A 26,630-nucleotide genomic window follows, 5' to 3' on the forward strand; every position below is an offset into this window, starting at 1 on the left:
TGATGATGATGATGGTGATGATTGTGGTGGTGTTGGTGGTGGTGGTGCTGCTGCTGGTGGCATGGTGGTGGTGGTGCTGAGGATGACGATTATGTTGATCACCATCATCATCATAATCATCATTTTAAAGGAGAAGAGAAAACCAAGGAGTAAGAGAATATTAGAAAATCATTGAATCAAGGGAAGCAATCCATGAATCACCAATATTCGATTTTGGGACAATTTTCATGCTGTGATTACAGCGCCCACAACCGGCATATTTTAAATCGTGGGCCAGGGAATAAATACGCAATAAATTGTTTTCCTTTTGGCCAGACACGCCTATAGACTAGTATGGGACAGGAAATGCGGATGTATTTGTCGTAGAGCAAGTTATTTTAAAAAATGGCATTTTTCCATAATTCTGGTACCGTCAGTATAGGCGTCAACGCCCGTGGCCAGGTCAGAACTGACCAATAGGCACCAGTACCTATTAATCAATACTGACCAGCAGGTGCCAGCGCCTGGGGGTCAGTACTGACGAATAGCCACTCCGCTTTCAAATTGAAGTGAGTGACTTACCCAAGGAGACTACAGGATCAGATTGCAATCTTGTAATCTCATTCCAAGACAAAGACAGAAATAAAGGGAGATAGAAGACACAGCAACAATGCCCTCCCTTTCTATCGTGGGAGGTCAAAGGACCCCATTCAGCCTTAGCATAGTACTTTCTTGTAGATCTAATATAGATTCATCAACCCAAAACCTATTGAGTGACAAGAGAGGCAAACAACAAAAAGAAAATAAAATTCAAACAGAATATAAACAACATAAAATATTGTATAAAGAAAAAGACAACCATGAATAATTAAAATTATAATTATTATTCCTTTTTATTCTGTTATGAAGAACATTTTCACATTAAAGGAACCAAAGATTTGTATCAACATGAGGTATAGGTACTGATAACAATAATAATTATGTTGTTACTATTGCACATAGTGGGATATAATACAATATATTCATTATAAAACAATAACAATTAAGAGTCATCGAGTTTACCTAAAGACATACAAACATACATACACAAAACACACACACACACACACACACACACATTGAGGCCTTCTCACACATTTCCGCCACTTCAATATGGCATTATAAAGATGCCCAACCCCCCCCCCCCCCCCCCCCAAAAAAAAAAAAAAAAAAACAACAAAAAAAATAGAAAAAAAAAAACAATAGAAAATCAAATTCTTTTCATTTTTTATATTGTATAAGGATGGCAGGGTGGGGGCGAGGTGGTCGAATGGTTTAAGGTGTTGCACTGTGACCTAGGAAGTCCCTAGTTCGTGCTCTGCTTCAGGCACTTTCGTGTTTTAACTTTGGGCAAAATTATTAATTTCAGGGTTGTTGATTCAGGAAGCAAAAATTTACTGAACACATCGACCGATCCCTGTCAGAGCACTGAACTCCAGATAAAGGACAATGTGTACTTGTTTCTTTCCGTTTGGCAGGTGAAAATATACTGAGGTTTTCTTTTATCATACTGAATTCCGTAAATATATGGAAAATCAATAACCTTGATTAGCCCCCCCTCCCCCCCCCCCTGCGGGAATTTGCTCACTTTGGACAATACGGATGATTCCTCTTGACATCAGACATCTGTTCGATGGATCATCTATGTATATTCATTCATGGAATGTCTAGGTGATTACATCTGAAGATGCCATGCTACAAGGCAAACTTTAAAAATACAAGTCACAAATATTTTCTCTTCTTTCATTCATTAATATTTTGGCTAATCTCTTCATTTACTTGTTTATCATTGATTCGGTCTTTCATTCATTTAATAATTGATTCTTTAATACACTCATCTTTCATTCATTCGTCCAACAATTCATTTTTGTCTACTCCATCTTTCATTCCTTCATTAATTCGTTCATTCATCTATTCCTGCATCCATTGAGTAATTAATAAATTCATTAATTTATTCTTTCCCTCAACAATTCGTTTATTTATTCGAGCATCAATTCATTCGCTCACTTCATAATAGTGTTTTCTTTCACTTCGTTCTAAATAAATAAGGATCATTTATACTTTTCACATTTTCAGAAGCCAAACAAAATCAAAGTCCCAACTCCTCCATTTTACACTATTAAAGCAAACAAACATATACTGAGGACATACATCAATGAACTACCCACCCCATTAACAAACACACACACACACACACACACTGTCTCTCTATTCTCCCTTTCTCTCTCTCTCTTTTCCTCTCACATCTCTCCATCTCTCTTCCTTCAACCTCCTTGTCTCTCTACCCTCAACCTCCCCCCCCTCTCTCTCTCTCTCTCTCTCTCTCTCTCTCTCTCTCTCTCTCTCTCTCTCTCTCTCTCTCTCTCTCCTCACACACACACACACACAAAACAGATATACATACTCAAGATATATAAACAATATACATATATTACAAGATATATTTCATACTGAAAGTCATTGAATAGTTGAACACATCACACCAAAATCTGAACTCATAACAATTTCTATTGTGTATGATAGTCAAAGTTGTTGGAAAATGTCAGCGAGAAAATTGAACATCAACCTTTTTCTCACCTGTCTGAATTTTCTTTGTTAAAAACCACGGCAAACTTTTAGTGTTATTAACAATAACATTTAACGTTATTTTGGCAGGCAAAACTTAGTGCAGTAGTTTAAACACTCAAACAGGAAAAAACTAGACCCATTTCGTCGAAAGGGACTGTCGATAAATTCATTGTACAATCGTATCTTGATAATTTGAACACTCCAGTTCCAGGACATTTGTCAAAACAAAAGAGATGTCCATCTATGCAGATTATTATGTTACCCTAAACAGGTGAAAAGGATTCCATCGTCTTGTCTATTAGAGTTGCGATTGTATTACCTATTTTTCTCTCTTAATTTTCACTTTCAGACAGAGAAAATGAGGGTTAAACAAGTGGCTGGCGATTTCATGATGAAATTTGCTTTGCTAGATTTATCTTAAATTAAAACGAATCCTGTTATAAAAAAATAATTTTATCGAAATTTCTCCTTCATGAAAGTGACACAAAATACAGGCGTGCACACATATGCATACAAGCATAAGCAAACATGCATATATGTAAACACATACGTAACTACAATTCAGTGACCTATCATGTCAACCTGGTATTGTGATGGATTGAACCATATGCAGGAAATCGAGTTTAAAGCAAAAATAATCAGAATTAGGAAATTTAAGGGGTGCTTTTTTTTAATTTAAGAAACAAAATTCACATTCCTCAGTGAAGACTTAGAAGTAAATTTTAAGAATCACGACATAATACTGTTTTGAGATAATTGGCTACTTATGCAAGTTTTAGAATGTTGTCAGAATCTACACAGTATGTGTAGTTACCAATTCAATCGGCAGCGTGGCTCAGCGGTACGGTCTTAGCTTCGTACCCGAAGGGTACCGAGTTCGATCACCCACTGCTGCACTGTGCGGCCTTGAGCAAGTCACCTCGCGTTAGCTCAATTTGCGGCGATGCACTGCGGCTGATGCCTGGGCTACTCCAGTCTTCCCTTGGAATAGACCCTAGACAGAAATTTCCTCTATGGGATGAATAAAGGGAATTTTATTTTATTTTAATTTTAAAATTTTATTTAATCCTACAAAAATAATGTAACTAATCCATTCATAATGAAAAATGAGGGCTAGATGGTGACAATAAATTAACTCGATACAAGGAGGTGAAAGGCAATGATGAACAGACCCACTATTTTAATGAATCAAAGCATGGAATGTATTTTGATAACGAGGAGCAAATGTCCAAATGCATTTGGTATGGAGGTAGATGACTGGACGGATGGGACATCAACAACATGATAGTTGCCAACCTGCATCTCATTATCTATGACTAGAATAAAATCCCCAAACATGTACAATGATTATTTTATGTAAGGCATTGCATGCTAACGAGAATTTTTATCCCATGTCAACTCATTGATTAAAAAAAACAACTTTACTGTCAATATGTTACACCAGGAGTATACAGGTAAATGGATGTCTTCATATCTGGCAAAAGTAAAGGTGACAGGGAAAGGAATTAGAAACCTTAGTGTATGACATTGTTGATCCGAGATTTACCTTGCTTCAGACCTGCCAACTTGAATATTAAAAAATTCTTCATTCTTAGGAGATAAAAATTGTAGCTGCTATAGTTAATTTTAAAAAACAACAATTTTCCCTCAAAAGGAATAAATCACTTTTCAAAATCCTTAAAATGATGTAGTCTGTCATCATCTTTCATTTTCATCAAGTTTTAATGACCTGGAGATGCTCATGAAGATTCACCCCGACATAATACCAGTTTGGTACGACGGGTCACATTATGAAAATGAAAATGAAAATGAAGAGGGTTGGCAGTGATGGGATAAACCTTCTTCTCCCCTCCCATTCTCCAAACTCAAACTCCCATTTAATAATTGACAGCCTAAATGCCTGCATACAAAGGATGGGCAACAACCTATGCTCAAATCTGTTTTGAGGCGTTTCAGTTCAGTAATCCCCACGATCAACTCCCAAAGCTGTGTCGGAATGCCAGCTCCACCAAGTTTTCCGATGCCGAAACATGAAAACAAGCCAGGAGAATTTTCTTATTCGGTCTCCTTAGTTTTCGCCTGTGAATAGAAATGAAATGTCTATAAGTAAAACTGATAAAAATAATCCGATAAACATTTTACTTATTTAATACATAATAATCTCACAACAGCCGATAAATATAAATGTGAGCCTTAGTATGAAATATCTATCACATAGTTCTACAAGGCAATTCTAGAAGTATGGTAAAAACTTGTTAAACAAAAATACAATTGCATGAAAAATAAAATCTAATAACAACAACACAATCCAAAAGTTCAAACCTTCTAATTTTTTGTCAAATTGTCTTTGTCATTGTTTACAAATTTTGTAAAAGTCTGAAGCATTAATCCTAAATAACAGCCAAATGGCAAAAGAAATTATTCCTATTTATTGTTACCGAACCAATTTTTATTCTCTAACAATTAGTCCTTATGTCATTGAGAAGGGAAAAAATTAACATCGAGTTTTAAAGTAGCAGTAACAATTTCCTGTCTTGATGAGATGGTTAGAATATGATGACAGGTTAGTAAAAAAAAATACCCCCCCCCCCCCCCTTACCCCTCTTTCTTGGAAAGATGAATCGTCTATTGACTTACCCAACGACCCAGTATTCTAAGTTATCTTTCATGCTATTTGTTGCTTCTCCTTGTTGAGGGGTCAAAGTCATAAGTATCCCATGCTCCTTCATTCCCCTCATGTTAGGGTCAGGGGTTAGAGGGTTGTATAAGGAGTCTTCATCGTCATAATTGTGATAGCCAGAGGAATTCTGAAATAGAAGTATATAATATGTGTAATTATGAAATATCCAAATATGGAAGAAAGGAGGATGGGTGGTGTAGGAACTTCTTTGCCATCTACAGAACAAAACACACTATGTGACTAGATAGATACAAAGAGAGAAATTAGGGAAGGTGTATGACAGAAAGATGACGAGGTGTGTATGAAACTGTACCAGACAAAGCAGAGAAAACAATACAATACTGGGGATCAAACCTCAGATCTCCTAATCAGGATTTTTTTTTGTCATATGTTTTTCTTTTTGCTTCGTCTGGAACTGTTTCAAACACACATTTTCACACATGGTAATATCCTTTTTAAGTATAATATGCAAAATCTAACAAATTGGAAGGGAAAAACAAAACAAAACAAAAGAGAATATTTTTTTACCTCCTGATTATCACATTCTGAAAATACTTGATGTATCTGTCGACAGCATTTGTAGAAATTGTGAAGGATGTAGTGACTGTGGAACAATCCAGAAGTTTCCATGTCGCTCCCCAGATAGACAGTGCCTTCCACACCGTCCATACAACAATATTGATACAGACTTGGGTGGCGGGTGGTGGATAACCTGAATAAAGAAGGAATGAAGTTGACGTCACTCAGCTCTTTTTAGTTATCATTTTTAAACTGTCAGTTTGGTGATTGGTTCTCACTAACATATGGAAGGGACGAAATTTGACGTTACTCAGCCCTTTCTTATTGTTTTTGATTAGTTGTCACTTAATCATATCAATCAGACTTATAAACATTTAGGTTACACACATAGTATTGTGTGTTGGTATGTTATATCTGGAGGACAGATGTTGTGAGTATTTTAAATAAACACATGGCATTCAATAGAAATGTGTCACAATTAATCTACACGTCTTCTTATATTTAATAATAAACTACATACATTGTTTATAGTTGTCCAAGTGGTGGAGCAACCCATTACCATTGCACGCAAAACTTCTTTGCCATATACATAACAAAACACACAATGTGACTAGAACTCTTTTCTATAGTGCTTAATTAACAGACAATAGCAATTGCCTGCTACCCTTTGAACAGGAAGGTAGTCTACCTTGCAGAGTACTATTCACCAGATCTAATATAAACCCAGCTACTCAATGACTGCTTGGAGGTCAGAATTTCCCCCCCCCCCCCCCTGCCCTCCTACTTCAGCTGGGATACATCCCAATCTCTTCAGGTGTGAAGTAAGTGTTCTACCAGCTCAGCTAGAAAAAAAATGGGAGTAACTATTCAAAAATAATAAATAGAGTGTGCAATAATCATTTTAAGTGGTGACTAGTATTACTGGAACAATAAATCGTACCTGTGAAGGGGCATCACATTGGATACGGACAGGCTGTTGGAAACGTCAAATGAATCACATTGGGCTGGGTACATCTTTCCGTTACGAGGACTCTGTTGATTGTGAATGTGAGAAAGAATAAATATACTGACCGTGACCATCAAATCTCAAAAAGTTTTCTGGAAAATGTATTTGTATACATATTACCAAATTTATATTTTGTACCAGTCGTCTTCTGTTAGACATCCTTTTTTATAACACTTACAAATATCCATCACTGCCCATAGCCAATGGTACTCGTTAATACCTGAGTCGAGTCCTGATGCAAACCGTAAAGAATCATTTGCAATGAATAATTTTGTCAATTTTGTCTTTCTTTTTTATTTTTTTCTATCTTTAATTTGACAATTAGTATTCAATTTTTTTGTTTAAAATTTAGTACCTTATCCAATTCTTTCCTACCTTGTAAATGTCATGGGAGACCACACTGCCAGCAGACGACAAGCTACCATCATCCAGCATCGTTTTAGACCAATCAGACCCTCCGTACGCTGATGTCATCAAATTGCCGTGGTGGCTCTTCCTTGGGGACACAACTCCACCTTCATTGCTGAACAGTTTGGGATTCTTACCACCTGTTGTGTTGATGTAGGTTGCACAGTAGTCTGACTTTGTGAAGGCAGATTGGCTTTCCTTGTTCACTCTGGAATTGTGGGATGGCAATATTAATGACTTGTTTGGAATTAAAGCATAAACATAAATTACTAACTTAATAAATAAATAAATAAATAAAAGGGATCATGGCGTTTAAATAAAAAACAAAACAAAACAAAAATAACTAAACATTGAAAGCAGGGTTTTGGACTGACAGTTACATTTGACCCACATGCAGTTTTGTAAAAATATCAAATATTTCAAGACTTGAAGACAAGAAATTATATAATCAACAAGTGTATGATGCATCAATTTATATATATATGTACCTGACATTGAGGGCCGCCACCAAAGCAGGGGACTGAACTCTCAATAAACAAGCCTTGGCCTGGTCTACGTAGAACACATCGGGTGATAAGGATGACTTTTTGCTGAAAAAGAGTGCATGGGAAATGTGAAAAATACTTTTCTTTTATATATCATTAAACAATTACTACAGCTATTAGATACAGATGGATACATATTCAATATTTCAGTAAGAATTATATAAGAAAAATATTTTTATTTAGAGATAAAGTTATTAATTTTAGAGATTTATGGGTCATAGAAGAAAGGGAATATATCTATAAATTATTCACTAATTCGTCCATAATTGTATTTCTATAATTTATTACGATGATTACAATAACTTACAAAGATCTAGAGCCAACTGTTTCCAACAAACAACAAAACAAGCCATTATTCTGTAGAAAAAAAAACAGAAAAGAAAATGGAGGTTTGAGACATGTTTAATAAAACGTACAACTAAAAAGTATTGAATTTTCCTTACTGTATTTACTGTGTTAATGTATTTAACACTACAGAAAGATAGATAAACTCTGTCTCCGCGAGCCTTATGCAAGGTCTACTCTATTCAGGAAGAAGACAATGAGGCCAGTCAACAGAGCTTTAGACGTTAAACCTGCCTTCAACCAAAGCCCAATTGACTTGGACAATAGGTCGTATAAATAGCAGACCTAAGGCTTTAAAGGACAGCATCTACAAATCTAAATCAGAGAAAATGACAACTCACCAGACCGACCACTAGAAAACACCACCTTGAAATTGGCTCGGAGTAGCCAAAACTGTTGTTGATCTCGGAGACCTCATGACAGAATCTAGTTGGAAACACTTCCCTCCAGGCTACAAACTGTGAAACATTACAGCGGGTCATGAGGTCAAGGACACCAAGATGCTGCAGGTAAAGGTGAAGGTCTCGGAGGTCAGAGGGCGCCAGATGGCTGACGACCAGTTGTCCAGAGTAAAAGTAAGCTGTCCCAAGGATGGTATACTGACGTCGGCAGCCATAGAAACTTTCAGACTGGAGAAGGAAAGAAATTGTTTTTCTAATTATCTTTGAACATTATATAAATAAAGACTTTATCTTTTACAAGTAACGGTCATTATCATCATATTTATAATTTGTTTCATCACTATTATTCATATCATTATATGGTTGCTGTTATCATCACCATCATCATCATCATCATCATCATTGTCTTTTATGTTGTTGTCAAAAAATCAAAGAGAAGAGAACTCACCATGTCGTGAAAGTCTGATGATTCAAATTCATTCAGAGTTCTTTCAATAACCATCTGGAAAACATACATAAAAAATATATTGTGATATCAAGAAAAATGCTTTTTAAAAAATTAAGAGAAGAAAATCATTATTTACAATTGTCTTCCATGTGGCACAAAAAAAAACAAACAAACAAACTAGTTTTCTTGAAAGATTGTCATTTTGCAGACATGCCAAATTGAGATTTTTAAAAAAAGCTAATTATACTACCTTACAAAATGAGAAGTTTTTATTCATTTAGTAATCTAGTAATAAACTAGTAATCATAGAATCAACCGTCTCTATCTAAAAAAAAAAAAAGGAACTGTCAAGTTTTGTCATTTGAATTATTTGATACGTAATCAAGACAAATATCAAATGTATTATGGTATGACCACAAAGTTTTTCATCAAAGTGCCAAAGTAGAACATGTTTTTACAAAATGTTAAAAAGTTAAAAAGTCCAATTCAGAAAGACAATATGGAATAAATAGTAAAAATTTCTCCAAAATATTGTTTCAAATGTGACCAATCACCTCAAAACAGTATTATGTTGGGATAAACCAAATGATTAAAAAAATATTTTATAGCTAAAATGACAAATATTTAAAATCATAGCTTTTATCAGTTAAAAAAATTATCATAATTTTCTTCAAAAAAGCATAAAAACTTAACCCAACTCAGGTATCTCTTACTATAAATTCAATTTTTCTGATCTAAACAACCGTATATAATATTGTTTTGAGGCCATAGGTCACAAATTGATTTGACAAACATACCTGGTGGTCTAAAGGCAAAGGGAGGTAATGGATGAGTTTTGAATATCGAATCAGCGGAGTCGCTTCCTGTAAAGATACTGATTTGTCCTTATTCAAAAGTGAAGACGATGACCATGATGCTGAAAATGATGATGAGGAAGATGATGGTGAGGATGACGACAACGAGGAATGACTCGTGGATGCTGTGGATACAGCCTGTCGGAATAAGTAGGTGAGAATGTTGTCAATGAAGGCAGAGTTCTCCCCTTTGCCAAATGCTGCCTGCACAGATCCGTAGAGGATCCAAAGCAGTCTTGAGAATCCCGACAGAAGGGTATTCAACTCTGATACTGAAACACTGGAAAGGAATGGAAGAAAAAACATAAAAAAAGGATGAGGGGGGTGGAAAAAAAGGTGTTAAAAAAAACAACTAATAAGACATTTATGTAGCAGAAAACCCTAACAAGGTCGCTCCATGCAAATGAGTATAGAAAAGAAAAGAAAAGAAAATTCCCTTTATTCATCCCTGAGGTGAAAATTTGTCTTCAGAAAGACCACTGAGCCACACTGCCCCCTAACAAAGAGAAAGACAAAAACAATACCAAATCTTACCAAGATGCTGGCATAGCAAAGACTAGAATATCCCTGTCTTCTTGTAGATATGATATATGAACCGGTTGACCCTCCACTTCCACTGTAGAACTGGAAAAGAAATAAATTTCTATTTAATCATCTTCACTACTTTCAATCATCAAATGCTTCATAATTCAAATATCTACACAATTCATTCTATGTATAAATGCTTTTCAGAGTTGGCCGTTCAAGCAGAGGTTGAAAACTTCCTTTATCGAAAATAGAGTAAATCAAAACATATGTCGCTTTATGGTCTTGTGATAAAACACTCTCGCCTCGGGAAATGTAGGTCCCTGGTTCAAGTTCTACTCTGATCTAGGGAGACTCAAAGTTGAGTCCTTTTAAAAAGACTCTTTACTCACATTCAGGGTTGCCAATTCAAGAGGAAAACATTTGCTGAACTTTTACGCAAACACATAGACCGACCCTTTCTGAGTGCTGACCTCCAGTAAAAAGACATTATGCACTTGCATTTTTTCCGTTTGGCAGGTGACTGGAAAATATGCTGAGGGTTTATAACATATGGAATTCTGTAAATATATGGAAAATTGTCAACCTTGAACATTCTCTAGAGCTTGGGCGAGATAACTTGCTCAAGGCCAGACAATATGGCAGAGTGGATCTTGGTACCTTCTGGTTAAAAAGCAAAGCCCATGCCACTGTGCTTCGCTGCCTGACGATGTCCGAGTTGCATCACTGGTACCATTCTCTTTGTGAAAACAATGACATTTTATCCCACGTCATATGAAACTAAAACCTGACCACCCGTAATGGGTTAATTCAAAGATACTTATTCACATTCTCATGATAGATGCTAGTGTTTAAAACAAGACGGTTAATCCATGGACTGACTGCTTGCCTTGTGGGTAACTCCATCAGTCCTATATGTTAAGTGTTGCTGTTGACTTGGGAATGTTGTAAAGTCTTTGACCAAATTTAGTGGATACTACATTTCATAAAAATTCAGGATTGTTTGCTTCGGTTTTTTTGGTTTGTTTGTTTTGTTTTGTTTTGTTTGCTTTTTACTTTTTCTTTTTAATTTGAAAGTGTGTACCGTTCAAATGAAGTCAGAGTTGCATTGATTTACCGTTCTCTTGGTTTTCACCAAGACTTGACTTACATCAAAACCCAACGGTAAAGGGTTAATCTAAAGGTGTTTACTCACTTTCTAATTGTAGAGGCTGTGTTGAAATCCCTGACCACGTGGGCTAGTGTGTAAAACAAGCCGTGTAATCCATGGAGAGACTGCTTGCCTTGTGGGTAACTGTACACAACTCCGTCCTGGAAATAAACGATGACAAAACATAATAATTGACCAATCGCCTCTAAACAGTGTTGTGTAATTTGATTTCCGAAAAAATTGTTAAAATGATTCTCAAGCTGAACAAACTTGAATTGCGTTGTCTCTGTTGGAAAAAAAAAGAAGATATCTCTAGTACCCTACAAGCACCATGACTTTTTGCTGTAGCCTGCGATCCATTGTTCAAAGTTTTGAGCACATTTTGTGTATAATAATATAAATACTCAACTTTTATTTTTTATTTTAATTTTTTTCATGGCACCATGCAATCTACATAAGCCTCAATCAAGTTAATCCTACCATCATTTCCAACTATTTCATTGTATCTGAGTTGCATTGAATAAAAAACAGACTTAATCGTCCAATAAAAAACATGTTAAGAACTATTTTTTTTAAAAAAGAAGAAGAAAAAAAGGATTATTTAAGGGTGGGGGGGTGGGGGGGTGGGGGGGTGGGGGAGTTTTTTCAAATAAAAAAAAAAAAAAGAGAGAGAGAGAGAGAAAGAAAGAAATATTTGGGATACAAGAAGCTCAGTTGGTAGAGCACCTTAGTGAAGATATTTTTCTGACCCCTCTGTCCACCCAACAATTATTGGGTAGCTGGGTCTCTTAGATCTGGAAGAAAGTAAGTGCGATACAGACCCGTGTCCCATCCAATGAAAGACTGCTTTTGGTTGCGGTTGATGATGGTGAATTTTAATCATTAATTTACAGGTAACAAGAGGTTGGACTCCCTGGATTAAAACTTACATTATCTTGTGGATTTTCTGTGTCAACGCCATCCATGGATATGTACAAGGCAGCTACGTTGTTTAGGGTCTGGAGGTCACTGGATGGGTCAGAGGTCAACACGCTGACCAAGCCTTCGAGGTCAAGGGTTGACTTGTCTGATCTCAAAGATTTGAGAGTAAGTTTGGCCTGTTGGGATGTAAAGATGATGATGATGATGATGATGGTGGTGGTGGTGGAGGAGGAGGTGGAGGAGGAGGACAATCATGATTTAAAAAATGACATCAATAATGAAAACGAGAACGACATGATATACCACACACACACACACACACACACACACACACACACACACACACACACACACACACACATACACAGAGAGAGAAATACTCATCCAAATTCACCTTTTTCAATTTGGTCAGTGTTGACAGGACAGACCTCATGTTGTCCCAGGTCATCTTTTGATCGTTGACAGCTGACAACCAACACCCTGTGTAGGAAAAAACAGAAAAACAAACAAACACAAAAATAGATATAATATGGCAACAGTGATTATGCTGGTTGTATTTACATGGGATCACAGACAGACAAGGCTTATAACGAATAGTGTAGAACATTGTACATCTATGATGATGATGGTGATGAGGGGGGTAAGTAGGGGGGAGGAAGGAGCCCTGCAAAATATATGCAAACCATTGAAGAGAACTATGATGATGAGAATAATATTGATAATGATCATGATGATGGTAGGGGTGGTGGTGGTGGTGGTGATGATGATGATGATGATGATGATGATGATGATGACGATGAAAATTATAAAATGGCGGTGATGGATCATCATCATCATCATCATCATCATCATCATCACCACCACCACCACCACCCCTACCATCATCATGATCATTATCAATATTATTCTCATCATCATAGTTCTCTTCAATGGTTTGCATATATTTTGCAGGGCTCCTTCCCCCCCCCTCCTTCCCCCCCCCCCCCCCCCCTTTTTTTTTTCTCTGACAGGTTAATTAGCCAGACAAACTGCTCTTACTGCATACCAAAACATTACGTGACAATTTGTCTTGTTGACTGGTGCATCACGCATGCGCATTCCGTTCTACGTTCTACTTCCTCGTCCTATCCATTAAGCGAGTGAAGTTGCAAGGACTTTTAAACATTAAAAAAAAATGTTGGTGCTCTTTTTAAAGTGCAGGTCACGGGGTCAAAATGAAGGTACATAACATTTTTGTACAAACCAAGCAATGAACTGCCAACACAACCGACGTACATATATTTTAAGTGTCTTCTTTTTCTTCTTCTTCTTCATTTGCGAGTCGGAAAACCGGACGCAATTATAGGATTGATTTAACATTGTTGTAATGGACAGTGTTTTACGGTGGTTTGAGAGTATTTCCATTACAATAATGAGTTATGAGCCCATAACCATTTGAGTTATCAGACCTGTAAATAAGTACACGTTGGACACACCATGTGTGAAGAATCGTCTCAAAATACAGTGTTATTTTATCGAGGTGGGCCTTATTGATTAAATTTCAATGTTAAACTTAAATATTTAATTTGAACTTACATAAAGAAAAATGTCCCTTTAGGGATGAATAAAGGGGATTTATTATTATTATTATTATTATTATTATTATTATTATTATTATTATTATTATTATTATTATTATTATTATTATTATTATTATTATTATTATTATTGTTATTATTATTATTATTATTATTATTATTATTATTATTATTATTATTGGACAAAAAGGATAGAGTAGGTAGGACGTTGACTCAATATATTAAACGTAACTCTTACCATCTCACATCTTGGATAAAAATATCGAATGAATGAATTTGACGTCACTCGGTCTATTGGTGATTAGCTCTCGCTAAAATCCATCTCACCGGTCAAAACTGGTGAGTATATTACTTTAAAACGCATCTTATACGTAGGAGTGGGATACCTGACCAAACATCAATCACAAAATGTTGAACGGAAACACCATCCTCTGTTATAGAAATGTTGGAGATTTCCGCGAATTCGTGACAAACCGGTGGGTTCATGAGACACGTCTTATTTCAAATTTCATACCAAAAACAAACCAAAAAAAAAACAACAAAAAACACAAAAGAAAAAAAACAACCAAAAAACAAAACAAAAAAAACAACCCCCCCCCCCCCCCCAAAAAAAAAAAAAAAAAAAAACAAAAAAAAAAACCAAAAAACAAACAATCATTTTAAAAAAAAATAGAGCATTTATACAGCATAATCTCAACTAAATGTGCTCATAGCACTATACAGAGGGTCCCTTGCCACAGTAACACTTAACATGTAAGACAAGATGATGTTGAGTCATATGGCCTCAGGCGATATTACATTAATTAATCTCCGCTGTTAACGACCAGATTACTCATTTTACACCTGAGTACGGCCAGATAATGTGAGTAAAGAGCCTTCTTCAAGTACTCAACGATGCGCCGTTGAGAGCGAGACTCGAAATCTGGACCTTCTGACGGAATTGAAAAGTTGCATGAAATGTTTAATAAACTTAAGACACACAACCTACCTCTAGATACACTTACTATCAACCCGGTTCACAAGTCATGTTTGAAGATGAACAATCGCACGCACATTGGTAGACAATTATAACAATATATCTAGGTCACACTACAAATCATGAAATTATAAACGCTGCGTTTATCATTAAACAGTCCAAAATGATATCAAGTGCAAGATGTACACGAAGCTTTATTTTCTCTATTGAACGTTTACGACGTGTAGCCTACTAATTCGCAGGTCTGATAACCCAAAGTGTTATGGGGTCCTTCCTTGTTGTGATGGAAAATACTCTCAAACAAACTCAAAATGTTGTCCATTACAACAACGTGAAATACAGCCAATAATTTATGCGCTCGGATAGGATCAGAATCTGCAAAAATATGTGCACGTCGAACGATGACCTTTTGTAATAATAATAATAATAATAATAATAATAATAATAATAATAATAATAATAATAATAATAATAATAATAATAATAATAATAAATCGAGCGCGTAAGGGCGCGGCCATTATAACAAAGGAAAGAAGCAATTTATTGACACATTGACACAACTTTAACACCACACCACAACTATCTTGATTTAAAGAGGAATGTTGTATGATCGTGGTTATGTCTAGTTGTGCACATAAACACACACACATAAACATACAAAAGACGGTCAGTGAATGTCTCCTTGTTGTGTATATAAATCTATTGTTGTGACACATCCAGTCACCAATATCAACATTACAATGGCATCATCATCTCATGCCTTCGTGTTTACTATCAATCACATTTACTGATACTGTTACTGCACATGACATGGCTTACAGTTAGTGTGATAAACAACAGACATTGTATTGATTTCATACACCCATGACTCTCTCTCTCTCTCTCTCTCTCTCTCTCTCTCTCTCTCTCTCTCTAAGACAAAAACCCTATAATTATTCATAATTAGCAAGGATTTGCACCATAGATTTATTTACGTACAGAAGTTCAAAGGCAGGAAGGAGGATTACGCTATTACAAGCCTCATAACATTATTCCTCATCTTTGACGTCTATGTCTTCTAATTTCCTTCCTTCTTTCTTGTTCCTGTTCTTTCCAATTATCCTTGCTTCGTTACACACACACACACACACACACACACACACACACACACACAGACACACACAGAGAGAGAGAGAGAGAGAGAGAGAGAGAGAGTACTCCCTCCCCCATCTCTCTCTCTCTCTCTCTCCGTCTTTCTAGTATTCTCTACCACTCCCCCCCCCCCCCCCCCCCCCCCATCAGGGAAAACCGATAATGTCATTGGTAATAAGCATGTACACATCTAATAATTTGCAGAGGACATTTCCTCAACCCAGTTAATCTTTGGATTGTTTTCTACACAGTCTCTACACTTTCTTCAATCTCTAGAGTTGTTTTATTTATCTTTTTTTGTTTTGTTTCCTTGTTTGTTTGGGGTTTTTTTTTCGGTTGATGTTGTTGTTTTTTTTTGTTTTTGTTTTTTATTTGTTTTTGTTTTATTATAGCATGTATTCAAAACATGTCCAATCATAACTGTTTTGACCAGGAGCCGAGAGAAAGCTTCGGGTTTGAGCCTTCACATTCAGCACCTCGAATTTTCCCCCCACAAAACAAGAAGTTTTGGTGTGTATTTCTAACCAATAGCATTACTACCTGAACATGTCCATTCGGAAATGACTTCCAAACACTGAATGTCGATAGCGTGAAAAATCGTCAATTGCTGACTTTGCTGCGCTGTGCTGTGACTGGTGACTGGGTTACGCCCAATTTTTTTTTCAAATCTATAACAATATATATAATATATATATATATATATATATATATATATATATATATATATATATATAATAATATATTCAAGTATAATTCTGATCAACTTATGATTATTGATAATTAGCAAGGATTTGCACCATACTTGAAATATTTTATTAATAACTCCTTTTATCAAAAAGTTGAGCACTATTATTTCATGGATTTTGTGTTTATAATATATATAATGTCCTGTTTGTTTGCATTTTTTCCCCTTTGTTTTATTCCATGTTAGTGACTATGGCGACACTTGGAACATTTCTAGGCAATATAAACGCCAATCATAATTTAAATTTAGCTCTGAACCAACACCCAAACATTCAATAATAACAACAACTGTACCACATACTACAATAGTAACAATGACATAAACGAAGACCGCATTGTATCAATTCTGTGTGTTTGTGGCGATCTTATAGCTGTCAAGTGTCTTGCCATGGGAACCAACCAATAAGAGACGAGGGACAAATCCTATTGTTTACCTATCTCTATCCCTGTGTCATTATCCCACTTCTACGATTTATCCCCATTAGATAGTGGCTGTCACTCTCATGCCCTATCAGTATTCAGGATTCTAATTCTAGAATCTTCGAGACTCCAGCCACAGGAATCCACCCATTCATTAGAGTGGTTTGCTGCACAGTGACAAAACAGAGTTGTTCTTTTTTTAAAATTATTTATCTTATTTAAAAAAAAAAAAAAACCTTTTGGCATGAAAACTTAATTCAACGTCCCCCCCCCCCCAAAAAAAAAAAAAAACAAAAAAAGAAAAAAAAAAGAAAAAAGAAAAAAAAAACAAACAATAAAAATAACTCCCAACCCCCTCAAAACCCCCAACAAAACAAACGTCTCGACTGTTCTTGTTATTGATTGAAGAAGGATTTTGAGCCCAAAACGTTCCGTGTTTGGGTCTCCAGTTAATTTTGCAAAGCTGTTTTATTCATTGTATACATACATCACTTACACGGTTTCTGGCAAATTTGTATTCACTTTGAGATATACGGGGTCATAATATGAGAAGGCTTATTCCTAAGACCAACGGTATCAAACATTGAAACAATGACAAACACTGGGAGAGAGAATGGGATACTCGGAGATTACACACAGTTCCATTTCTAGAATCCCATGGTAAACGTAGCTCTTCCAACCTCATCCTTCACCCCCCCCCCCCCCCCCCCCCCCTTCCAAGAGGATGTATGCATTTCTAACCACTAATATTACAATCTGAAAATGTCCATTCCGAAATGGGCTCCAAACATTGAATGTCGGTATCGTGATAAATTGACCATTCCTAGTGCAATTCAACCTTATTCTTCTTCACCCCCCCCCCCCCCTTCCTAGGGGACAGTAACGCTACCATCTGAACATAATATCCATTCGGCTATCGCCTATAAACATTTGATTCCGTTTCTTGGTAAATCGACAATTCCTAATAGCGCATTAAGTAAAAATGTGATAGTATCTTTAACTTTTAACTCGATTACATACACATTAATCGTTGTGGCATAGTGGTAGGGTGGCACTTGCAGTTCCCTCTTGACGAGGGTTTCGTGCTCACTAAATGAATAAAACAAAATAAAAAATGCCAAAAGTTGGATTCATCCCTAGGTTCACATATCTAAAGGTCTGATAACCGAACGCAATTGTGGGCCAGATTTAACATTGTTGTAATGGACAATATTATTTTGAGTCGGTTTCCATTACAACAACGACACCATAACAATTTGGATTATCAGACCTGCAAATAAGTGCACGTCAGTTCATCCTAAATTCATTAATATTCACGACCAATCCATTGACTTATTTACATGTAATATATTTATATACTCATCTACCTATCGATAATATATATATATCTACTAATCTTTTATTTTGTTCTATTGTATTTTTAAAACCTTATTTAAAAAATCCTAACACTTGGCGTCAAAAGTTCAATTGGCCAATCAAACAAGAAGCCCTAAAATCAAAGACCAAAATCAAAGTTGTAACAACGACACCATAACATTTTGTATAGTACTATCTTAGCAATATAAAATATGTATTTTGTTTCCACGTTTAATTTTGACTAGATACCTATGTCGATACGTAATTCATAATCTGTAAAGCGCTTTGATGTGTTTGGTTCACGGAAAGCGATCATTAAGTATCATTTTTTATTTTCATTTAAGTTTTTTGTTTGTTGTTTTTGATTCAATGTTATCAATGTTATTGAACACGACAATAAGTGATAGACCACTGAGGTACAATACACTAGGCGATAGGCATCTTTTTAATACATTAAATCCCCTGGTCGCCCTAATGCAAATAATCCTGGTATAAGGTTCAAATACCTAAGACTTGACGTGCTGATGAATGAAAGATAAAACAGGCAGCAAATATAATATATCAGACCTTTTTATGTACACCCAAACAAATACAAATACACTAAGGTACGAGAACACTCGCACACAAACATACACATACACACACACACAGAGAGAGAGAGAGAGAGAGAGAGAGAGAGAGAGAGAGAGAGAGAGAGAGAGAGAGAGAGAGAGAGAGAGAGAGAGAGAGAGAGTTTACTTATGCAGTCAATTTCACAATATCGTCTTCAAATTTGGCGTCATCATCATTTTAACACCTAGATAGTTATTATTTTTTTTTCCACAAAAAAACAAAGACCAACATTTCTGCTGAACTCGTATTTCATTTGATTTCCGCAAAACATGACAGTTTAGAGCACCGTATATATTTTTAGTATTCATGGCTACTTGAACATTGACATGAAACGCCGGAAGTTTACAAAATAAATTCGAGAGATCAAATAAATGACAAGTGGTAAATCGGGAACAGATTGGAATTTGCAAGACATTGACGTCTGAGATAATCTAGAAGTAGCTAAATGTTGAAATTTTAACCCTTTAACGGTGATGCTGATGTTTTTCTCTTTTCAAAAATCAATTATCTTCATATAATTGCAAACAACTATTGTCACGTAAAGGACATTACCGGTTGATGAGATGCAAGCGGGTTTCCTTTGAAACTTTCCTCCTACTAGCACTTTGTCACACAACTAATTCTTGAATCGAATTGCAGTTGAAGAAACCAAAACAAAATCAAACAAACACGATGTGCGTGACAATAATTGAGATTTGATCACCCTAAATCGAACCCCGCCTTTGACAGGTTTAAAAGATAAACAAATACACATTAACGATTCATAAATCCTTTATTTGCCCACTTTAGAGCCGTACTTTGACAAAACATTGCAGTAAAAAAAAAAAAAAAGAAAAAAAAAGAAGATTGGCCAGAAACCTTTAACAATCGAAATGGACTGATGACCGCCGACTACAAGGACTCACAAACTGTCAAAAAGACTTAAACCTAATACTTTCTTTGAAGCCTTAAGTTTAACCAAGACTTTTAACCATTTTGAAAATCATTTTAATCGATCGATATCTAAAGGGGTTTTTTTTCTGGCCAAAATTTAAATTTAAAATAAAATGATGTAAATGTTTTTTGTCAGACGATGACACATCATTCCAAGAGTAAACATTTCATTGAGAAGAATTCGATCCATTAGTCATGAGACTAGTTTTTAGAGAATATAATGTGTCGTCGAGAGGCAAGGGGCTCTATAGTGGACTCACTAGAGTTATATTATTATGTGAGTGAACCAAAAAGGCATTGAAGGAAAGACCAGCCAGAACTACTCTCTCTCTCTCTCTCTCTCTCTCTCTCTCTCTCTCTCTCTCTCTCTCTCTCTTTCTATCTATCTTATCTATCTATCTTATCTATCTATCTATCTATCTATCTATCTATCTATCTATCTATATATATATATATATATATATATATATATATATATATATATATATATAGATAGATAGATAGATAGATAGATATATTTATATATATACATATAAAAATAAGTCTCTTGCTCTCACACAAACACCCCTCCCCCTCCCTTCTCGCTCTCATTCTAAGCTGATTGTCATGAGAAATGGAGATAGGCGGTTACAACAAATGGATATAAATTGAATATGTGTGTGTGTGTGTGTATGTGTGTGTGTGTGTGTGTTTGTGTAAGAGAGACAGAGAGAGATAGAGATAGAGAGAGATAGAGAGAGAGAGAGAGAGAGGGAGAGAGAGAGAGCGAGAAATATAGATAGATAGAGAGAGAGAGAGAGAGAGAGAGAGAGAGAGAGAGAGAGAGAGAGAGAGAGGGAGAGAGAGAGAGAGAGGGGGGGGGGGGAGAGAAAAAGATAAGACATAGAAATAGATTATATATGTACACAGGATCACGTGACTTTTATGACCTTCATCAAGCTAACGACCCGGCTCCAATTTCTCAAAACATAGTTTTGACTTTTAAATCTCCCTCAACTGACAGTCCCAGCGGTCCATTGTGTCTTCTGACAGTTTTGGTCCATCCCTTTTGTCCCCCGACCTATCAACTATGACCTTATCGCCCTGCCTGTCAGATAACGGGCCCATCTATCTGTGATAAATCTATGGTGTGCCATTGTCTTCAATAATCCTAGATCATGACTTCTCCTTATTGCCTGCCACACAGGAATGTAGCACCCAGAGACTAATCTGTTTGATTTCTAAACTTCACAATTTATTATATCGTGACCCATCACTCCAAAACGGTTTTAAGTCGGGGTGGTCCAGATGCTAAAAAATTGAATTCATGTTCCAAAATATGAAGCTTGGGTTAATTACATAATACTGTATATATATGCTTTTTAGAGGACAATGGATATAGTTTCATAAAGAAAAAAAACAACAAACAAACAAAAAAAATAACAAAAACAAATAAAACTGAAACCAAATAAACAAAAAGGAACATAACAGCTTCAAAGAAGAGCAAAAATACCAAACATGGAATATTTCGGGCTCAAAACCCTTCTTCGGCCGACAACAAAAAAAAAACAATGAAAACATAAATACGTTACTTTAAAAAAAAAGCCAGTGTAATGTATTTATGTTTATATTGTTTTGTTGTGAGCCGGAAACGTTCCGTGTTTGGTATTTTGTTCTTCTTTTGATTCATTTGTATTTATTACTTTTTACAGTGCACAGCTTCTAGCAGCATAGTACCACAAAAACTGTAACCTCGGTTTTTTGTTCCCTTCAGCTTTAATATCACCTTTTGGCATAGGGTTGGCACCGGCATAATACCAGTTTGAGATGATGCTATGCAATTAGATTAAATACTCATAACATCTGCTTGCCAGATTACACATAAAACTGTGTGTAACCTTTAACGTTAATGGACTGAGTGATTTAGTGAAAACTTGTCACTAACATTGAGTTTTAAAAATAATAAGAAAGAGCTGAGTGGCCTCGAATTCGTTCCTTCTATACCCATGACTTCCCACTACTTACTATCTATTTTAACATGTTTTATTCGTATCATTTCAACTTTTGTAAAAATAAACAAACCCACTTCCCTTAAAGTTAAGCAAATTATAGTGACTATATACATATAGCATTATAAATAAAGCTCAGAGTTTTTGTTTTTGTTGTTTATAGCGATCAAAAATTAAAGTACGTAGACAGTGGAATCCTGATAAAGCTGACCGCGCCGGACTAGACAGATTGATTTGACTTTTGGCAAGATTGACTTTAAATTTTATCAATGGAAAACACTTAGATAAAGAACTGAAAATTTAGGATTTACAAGAGGTGTTGACTTTAAACAGAAGATGACTTTAAGAGCATTCACTTTATGCAGATTCCACTGTAACATACATTAATAGTAAGCACAAGCATACACCTCACTTCCATGCTCAATGCGCTTTATAGTCTTACTCTTATTTCCCCAAATTAGTCATAGAAATCAAATTTACATTTCACACCGAACAAGACAAATCTTATAGATCTATTTTTTCTTTTCATTACTTTTTTTTTATACCATACCAGTGCATTAACAATATCCATTTATAGCTACAGCCAGATACTCTATCCCACTTAAGCCACGTAGCTTAATCTGTGCCATACCCAAGGACAATGCCGATGCCAGAGTTTGGTAATTATTGTCACTTTAAACTTACTGACTGAGCTCAACAATACTTGACTTAAATGATCAAACAATACTATACTTCAACCATCAATCAATGCCTCCTTAAATCTTTTAAGATGAGAAAAATACATATTAACCACAACTTAAAATATTCCCGGTGTCTGAGGAAAGGACTCAATGCCAATACCAGTGTTTTGCAATCATTGTCACTCACCCACATGCTGACAGAGCTCAGCAATGCTTGATTTAAAAGATAAAACAATATGCTACTCAGCCATCCATGCCTCCCCTAAGTTAAGTTAAAAACAAAAATATCAATTAACCATAAATTTTAAAACTAAAATTATATCTGGTGTCTGTAAGAAGCTTTAATTAAAGCTTACCTGTGGTTATTTCTGGAGCCAAACAAGCAGGACCATCAGATGACAAGGACTTCACAAAAACTTGACCGCTCTGGGTCTTTGAAGAAAGCCCATTTGATGAGTCATTTGTTCCTGGCGTGATTCCTAGGATGTTGTCACAGAGATCTGACAAACTATATCTAGCAATGTCACCTAACTTTCTGCATTTTGAGTGATTGAGAACAATTTCAACATGGGTCGTTTTCCACTCTTGAACCTTTTGAAACCTGCTCAATAAATTATTTTGTTTATTATTAACACTTTTAAAAGACTTATCCGTCAATCGACTGCAGTCCGATCTTTTGGAAGAATAGGAAACACTGCTGGCTGTGCTGGATCTCAGCTCAGATTTATTAAGAAAAATTCCATCGTCGACATCATCGTCTCTTTCAATTAAAGTCGCTGAGTGATTTGATGTAGATGAAATATTCCTAGCAAACTGTTTATCTGATGAATTTTTGGTACAAAAATTGTCTGTATTATTATTGTATGAAGTGACCGATTTAAGTCCACGAGTCGCAAGATTTTCAGAGGCATTGTCATTTACAAGATTGCTACTTTTACTATCATTAATATTAAATTTAGTATAATTGTTACTTTTTTGTTTGTTTCTTTTCCCATGGCTACCACTACTGCCACGACTACTTCGTTGGTGGTCGGAGCCCCATGGATCCTGGTCAGAGGCGTAACCAGTATCTTCACTATTGCACCCTGCACCGATTGCCAAACTGCTGACAGAATTGGTGTCAGCGTTGCTGCTTTGCTTGATCAAAGTCACATCGGCTCCTGCTGGTAGCTCCAGATGAAATATGCCCCCGTCATCACTGATTGAGGACAACCATGGGGGTGCTTGTTTTACTCTGGAAGGTCTTGCCACAGAACTAGAAAGAAGAAAACGAATAAAAAATTGAATGTATATATGAAAATAAAAAAAAATATATAGCCTATATTCATCACATGGGAAATTTGCTCGTATGCTCATTTTTAACGACAGACCAAAATAATCAAGTTGTCAGTTGCACTAGCCTCCCAAAAAGAGATATAAAAGTGGTTTCTTCAGAGCCATTAGGCCCATTGAACCATAATTTATCCCGATTTCTATAGTGTGAAACTGACAATAACTATTGGTTGCTACCCTTTGGATAGGGAGCTAAAAAGAGGTCTAGTGATAAAAAAATAAATATGAGCATACATGCTCATCTTGCCCTTCACAATGGCGTTCAAAATGCTCTATTTATCAACCCAGCAGGCCATATAGAATCAAATTTCCATTCCATAGATTACAAGCCATATTTTTATAACAGTTACTCATATAATATGAGCAACTGCCTAAAGATAGGTTCTACTCATTCACAACAAAGTCAAATGGGGTGGGGGTCTGGGGTGTGTCTACAAAGTGCCTTATCCAAGGATACAAGACCAAGGCCCAATTATGCAATTGTTGCCACTACCAAGTCACTGACTACCTTCAAAATTCTTTGTGACTTTGTTACATGTCAGGACTCCATCCTACTGAACCACCCAAAAAATACATAGATTGGGTTTCTTGTTAAGAGGAAAAAAAAATAGGTTTATCATTTGGCGATGTGAGAAATTTAAAAAGAAATAAAAAGGAAAGATGATTTACTCTGTCATATGCCAATCTAGGTGTCTTGTCCTGCCTTCATCATATTAAGCCATACTTTATTGCAACATAAATAATCATTACAACAACAGCAAATATGTGGCAACCAGTCTCTGGAGTAAACATGATAATTGCAAAGACACCAACCGGTGACAAGCGCCATTATTATTAACATTTTACCAGAGAACTTGTGAGTAGGTAAAAAAAAAAAAAAGTTTTAAAATGCCGTAAAAGCCCAATACAAACAACTCTGTTTTGTCATGAAAATTCCCAAGCGAATTTTCTTCCGAATGATTTTCAATTTCCGACAGACAAGACTATCCAAGGCTATAGTCAAGTCAGACTGTCACTCACAACAACAACGGGATGGAAGGCAGAACCATTTTAGCTATTCGCATGACTGCTATTCCCAGTCGGAATATTATCGATTGTAAACTTAGAACTATTCGAGAGGTTATGATTTTAAAATATGTGTCAATCATTATACCTTTTTTCTATTCTTTCTCTTCTTTTCAAACTTAGTAAACTTTCACAAAGTTGTCAAGTTTTCAAAACACTTCCTCCTCCCCCTCCCCATTAAGGAAGTTCATCCTTTAACCTTTAGCCTTTAACCTTTGACTGATGACCCTTGACTTGCAGCTTTTCCGGGTTTTTCGATTAAGAAGCAGACTGTTGCTTAGTTACCTTTGCACTACATATCATCACCCGTACATATCATATTTAAATGTTATAGTTTGATAAACAAGTTGCTAAACAATATGATGTAACAAAATTTTTTTCGAATTTAAGTTAGAAGTACTTTATCACTTTCATGGAATAGAATTTATTTGAAGGGAGCAAGTTGATACTTGTCTGTAAATTCAATTCTACTTAAATACATTCGGAAAGAGAACATGGGAAGCATTCAAAAATTTGTGGGATTTTGTTGATCGCTAAATCTCCTTTTGAAATTTGTTTTAAACTTATTTTGGTTTAGATAAGGTTTTGTATACGTAGGTTATTACGAATATGATAACCCAAACTTTTATATTTATGGTCTCATTATTGTCATGGGAAATACTCTCATACCAAAGAAATTATAATCAATTACACTAATATTGAATAAAGCTTTTGGATGTCTGACAAGTAAATATGTACACTTAAGTTTTGGATTTCGGTGATATTATGCAATTCTTAGAGTTTTTTCAGCTGAAACCGCTGAAACCGGGATAAGTACAGGCTACGTGGATTCCACCAATAATAAACATGATTTGTGATTGATAGGATTATATATTCATTCCGATAACCGCGTGTTATTCATTGTTGTGGATTGATGAGGAAGAAAGAAAAAATAACTTGGTAATATAATATACTCGATTCAGACGGAGATAAAATGACAAACAAATAGAATGGACATTTATTAGCCTTTCAATGCATCTATTGAGGACCGGATTAGTCCAGCCCAATTTGTACAAAAAGTATGAAGAGGCTTGGTCTTTTGTCGTGTCATAATAAAGTCCGTTGGTCATGCAAACAGTATCAATGACCACAGAAAGACAGCATTTTTACACGGAAGATTGCGCGTGAAACAACACAATCAACTTAAGTAGCCGCGAAGAACGCGGTCAGGCGTCATAGTCATACCCAGTGGAAGTATGTTGTACCTCTATCCTACCACACAGTGACAAGACGCATTAATGTATAGATATATTGGCCAGAAAAATTCCAACTTCATATATTATTGATATATAAAGATGATTCCGGGCATATCGTAAAGACTTGAACTCAAGACTTCTTCAGAATATGTAACATTTTCTTCATTGATGTAATAGTTTTAAAACTTGGCAA

The 26,630-nt window shown here is 35.7% G+C and overlaps 1 protein-coding gene across 1 annotated transcript in view; it reads right to left on the reverse strand.

Moving 5' to 3' along the window:
* Positions 1-847: 847 nt before the first annotated feature.
* Positions 848-26,630, reverse strand: part of LOC144970691 (protein inturned-like) — an 82,191-nt gene continuing 56,408 nt past the window's right edge. Inside the window, exons 3-17 of the mRNA XM_078910591.1 lie at positions 23,162-24,060; positions 12,783-12,868; positions 12,397-12,564; positions 11,513-11,628; positions 10,327-10,416; positions 9,736-10,072; positions 8,939-8,992; positions 8,431-8,718; positions 8,052-8,101; positions 7,688-7,789; positions 7,167-7,407; positions 6,726-6,817; positions 5,795-5,978; positions 5,224-5,393; positions 848-4,665 (exon numbers count right to left, since the gene is read on the reverse strand). Of these exons, the coding sequence (XP_078766717.1) occupies positions 4,560-4,665; positions 5,224-5,393; positions 5,795-5,978; positions 6,726-6,817; positions 7,167-7,407; positions 7,688-7,789; positions 8,052-8,101; positions 8,431-8,718; positions 8,939-8,992; positions 9,736-10,072; positions 10,327-10,416; positions 11,513-11,628; positions 12,397-12,564; positions 12,783-12,868; positions 23,162-24,060 (2,983 nt within the window). The 3' untranslated portion in view covers positions 848-4,559. The remainder of the gene's footprint in view (positions 4,666-5,223; positions 5,394-5,794; positions 5,979-6,725; positions 6,818-7,166; positions 7,408-7,687; positions 7,790-8,051; positions 8,102-8,430; positions 8,719-8,938; positions 8,993-9,735; positions 10,073-10,326; positions 10,417-11,512; positions 11,629-12,396; positions 12,565-12,782; positions 12,869-23,161; positions 24,061-26,630) is intronic.

This window comes from Berghia stephanieae, chromosome 4, assembly GCF_034508935.2.
Source record: "Berghia stephanieae isolate SIO BIC M18660-M18661 chromosome 4, UCSD_Bste_1.3, whole genome shotgun sequence".
Taxonomy (NCBI): domain Eukaryota; kingdom Metazoa; phylum Mollusca; class Gastropoda; order Nudibranchia; family Aeolidiidae; genus Berghia; species Berghia stephanieae.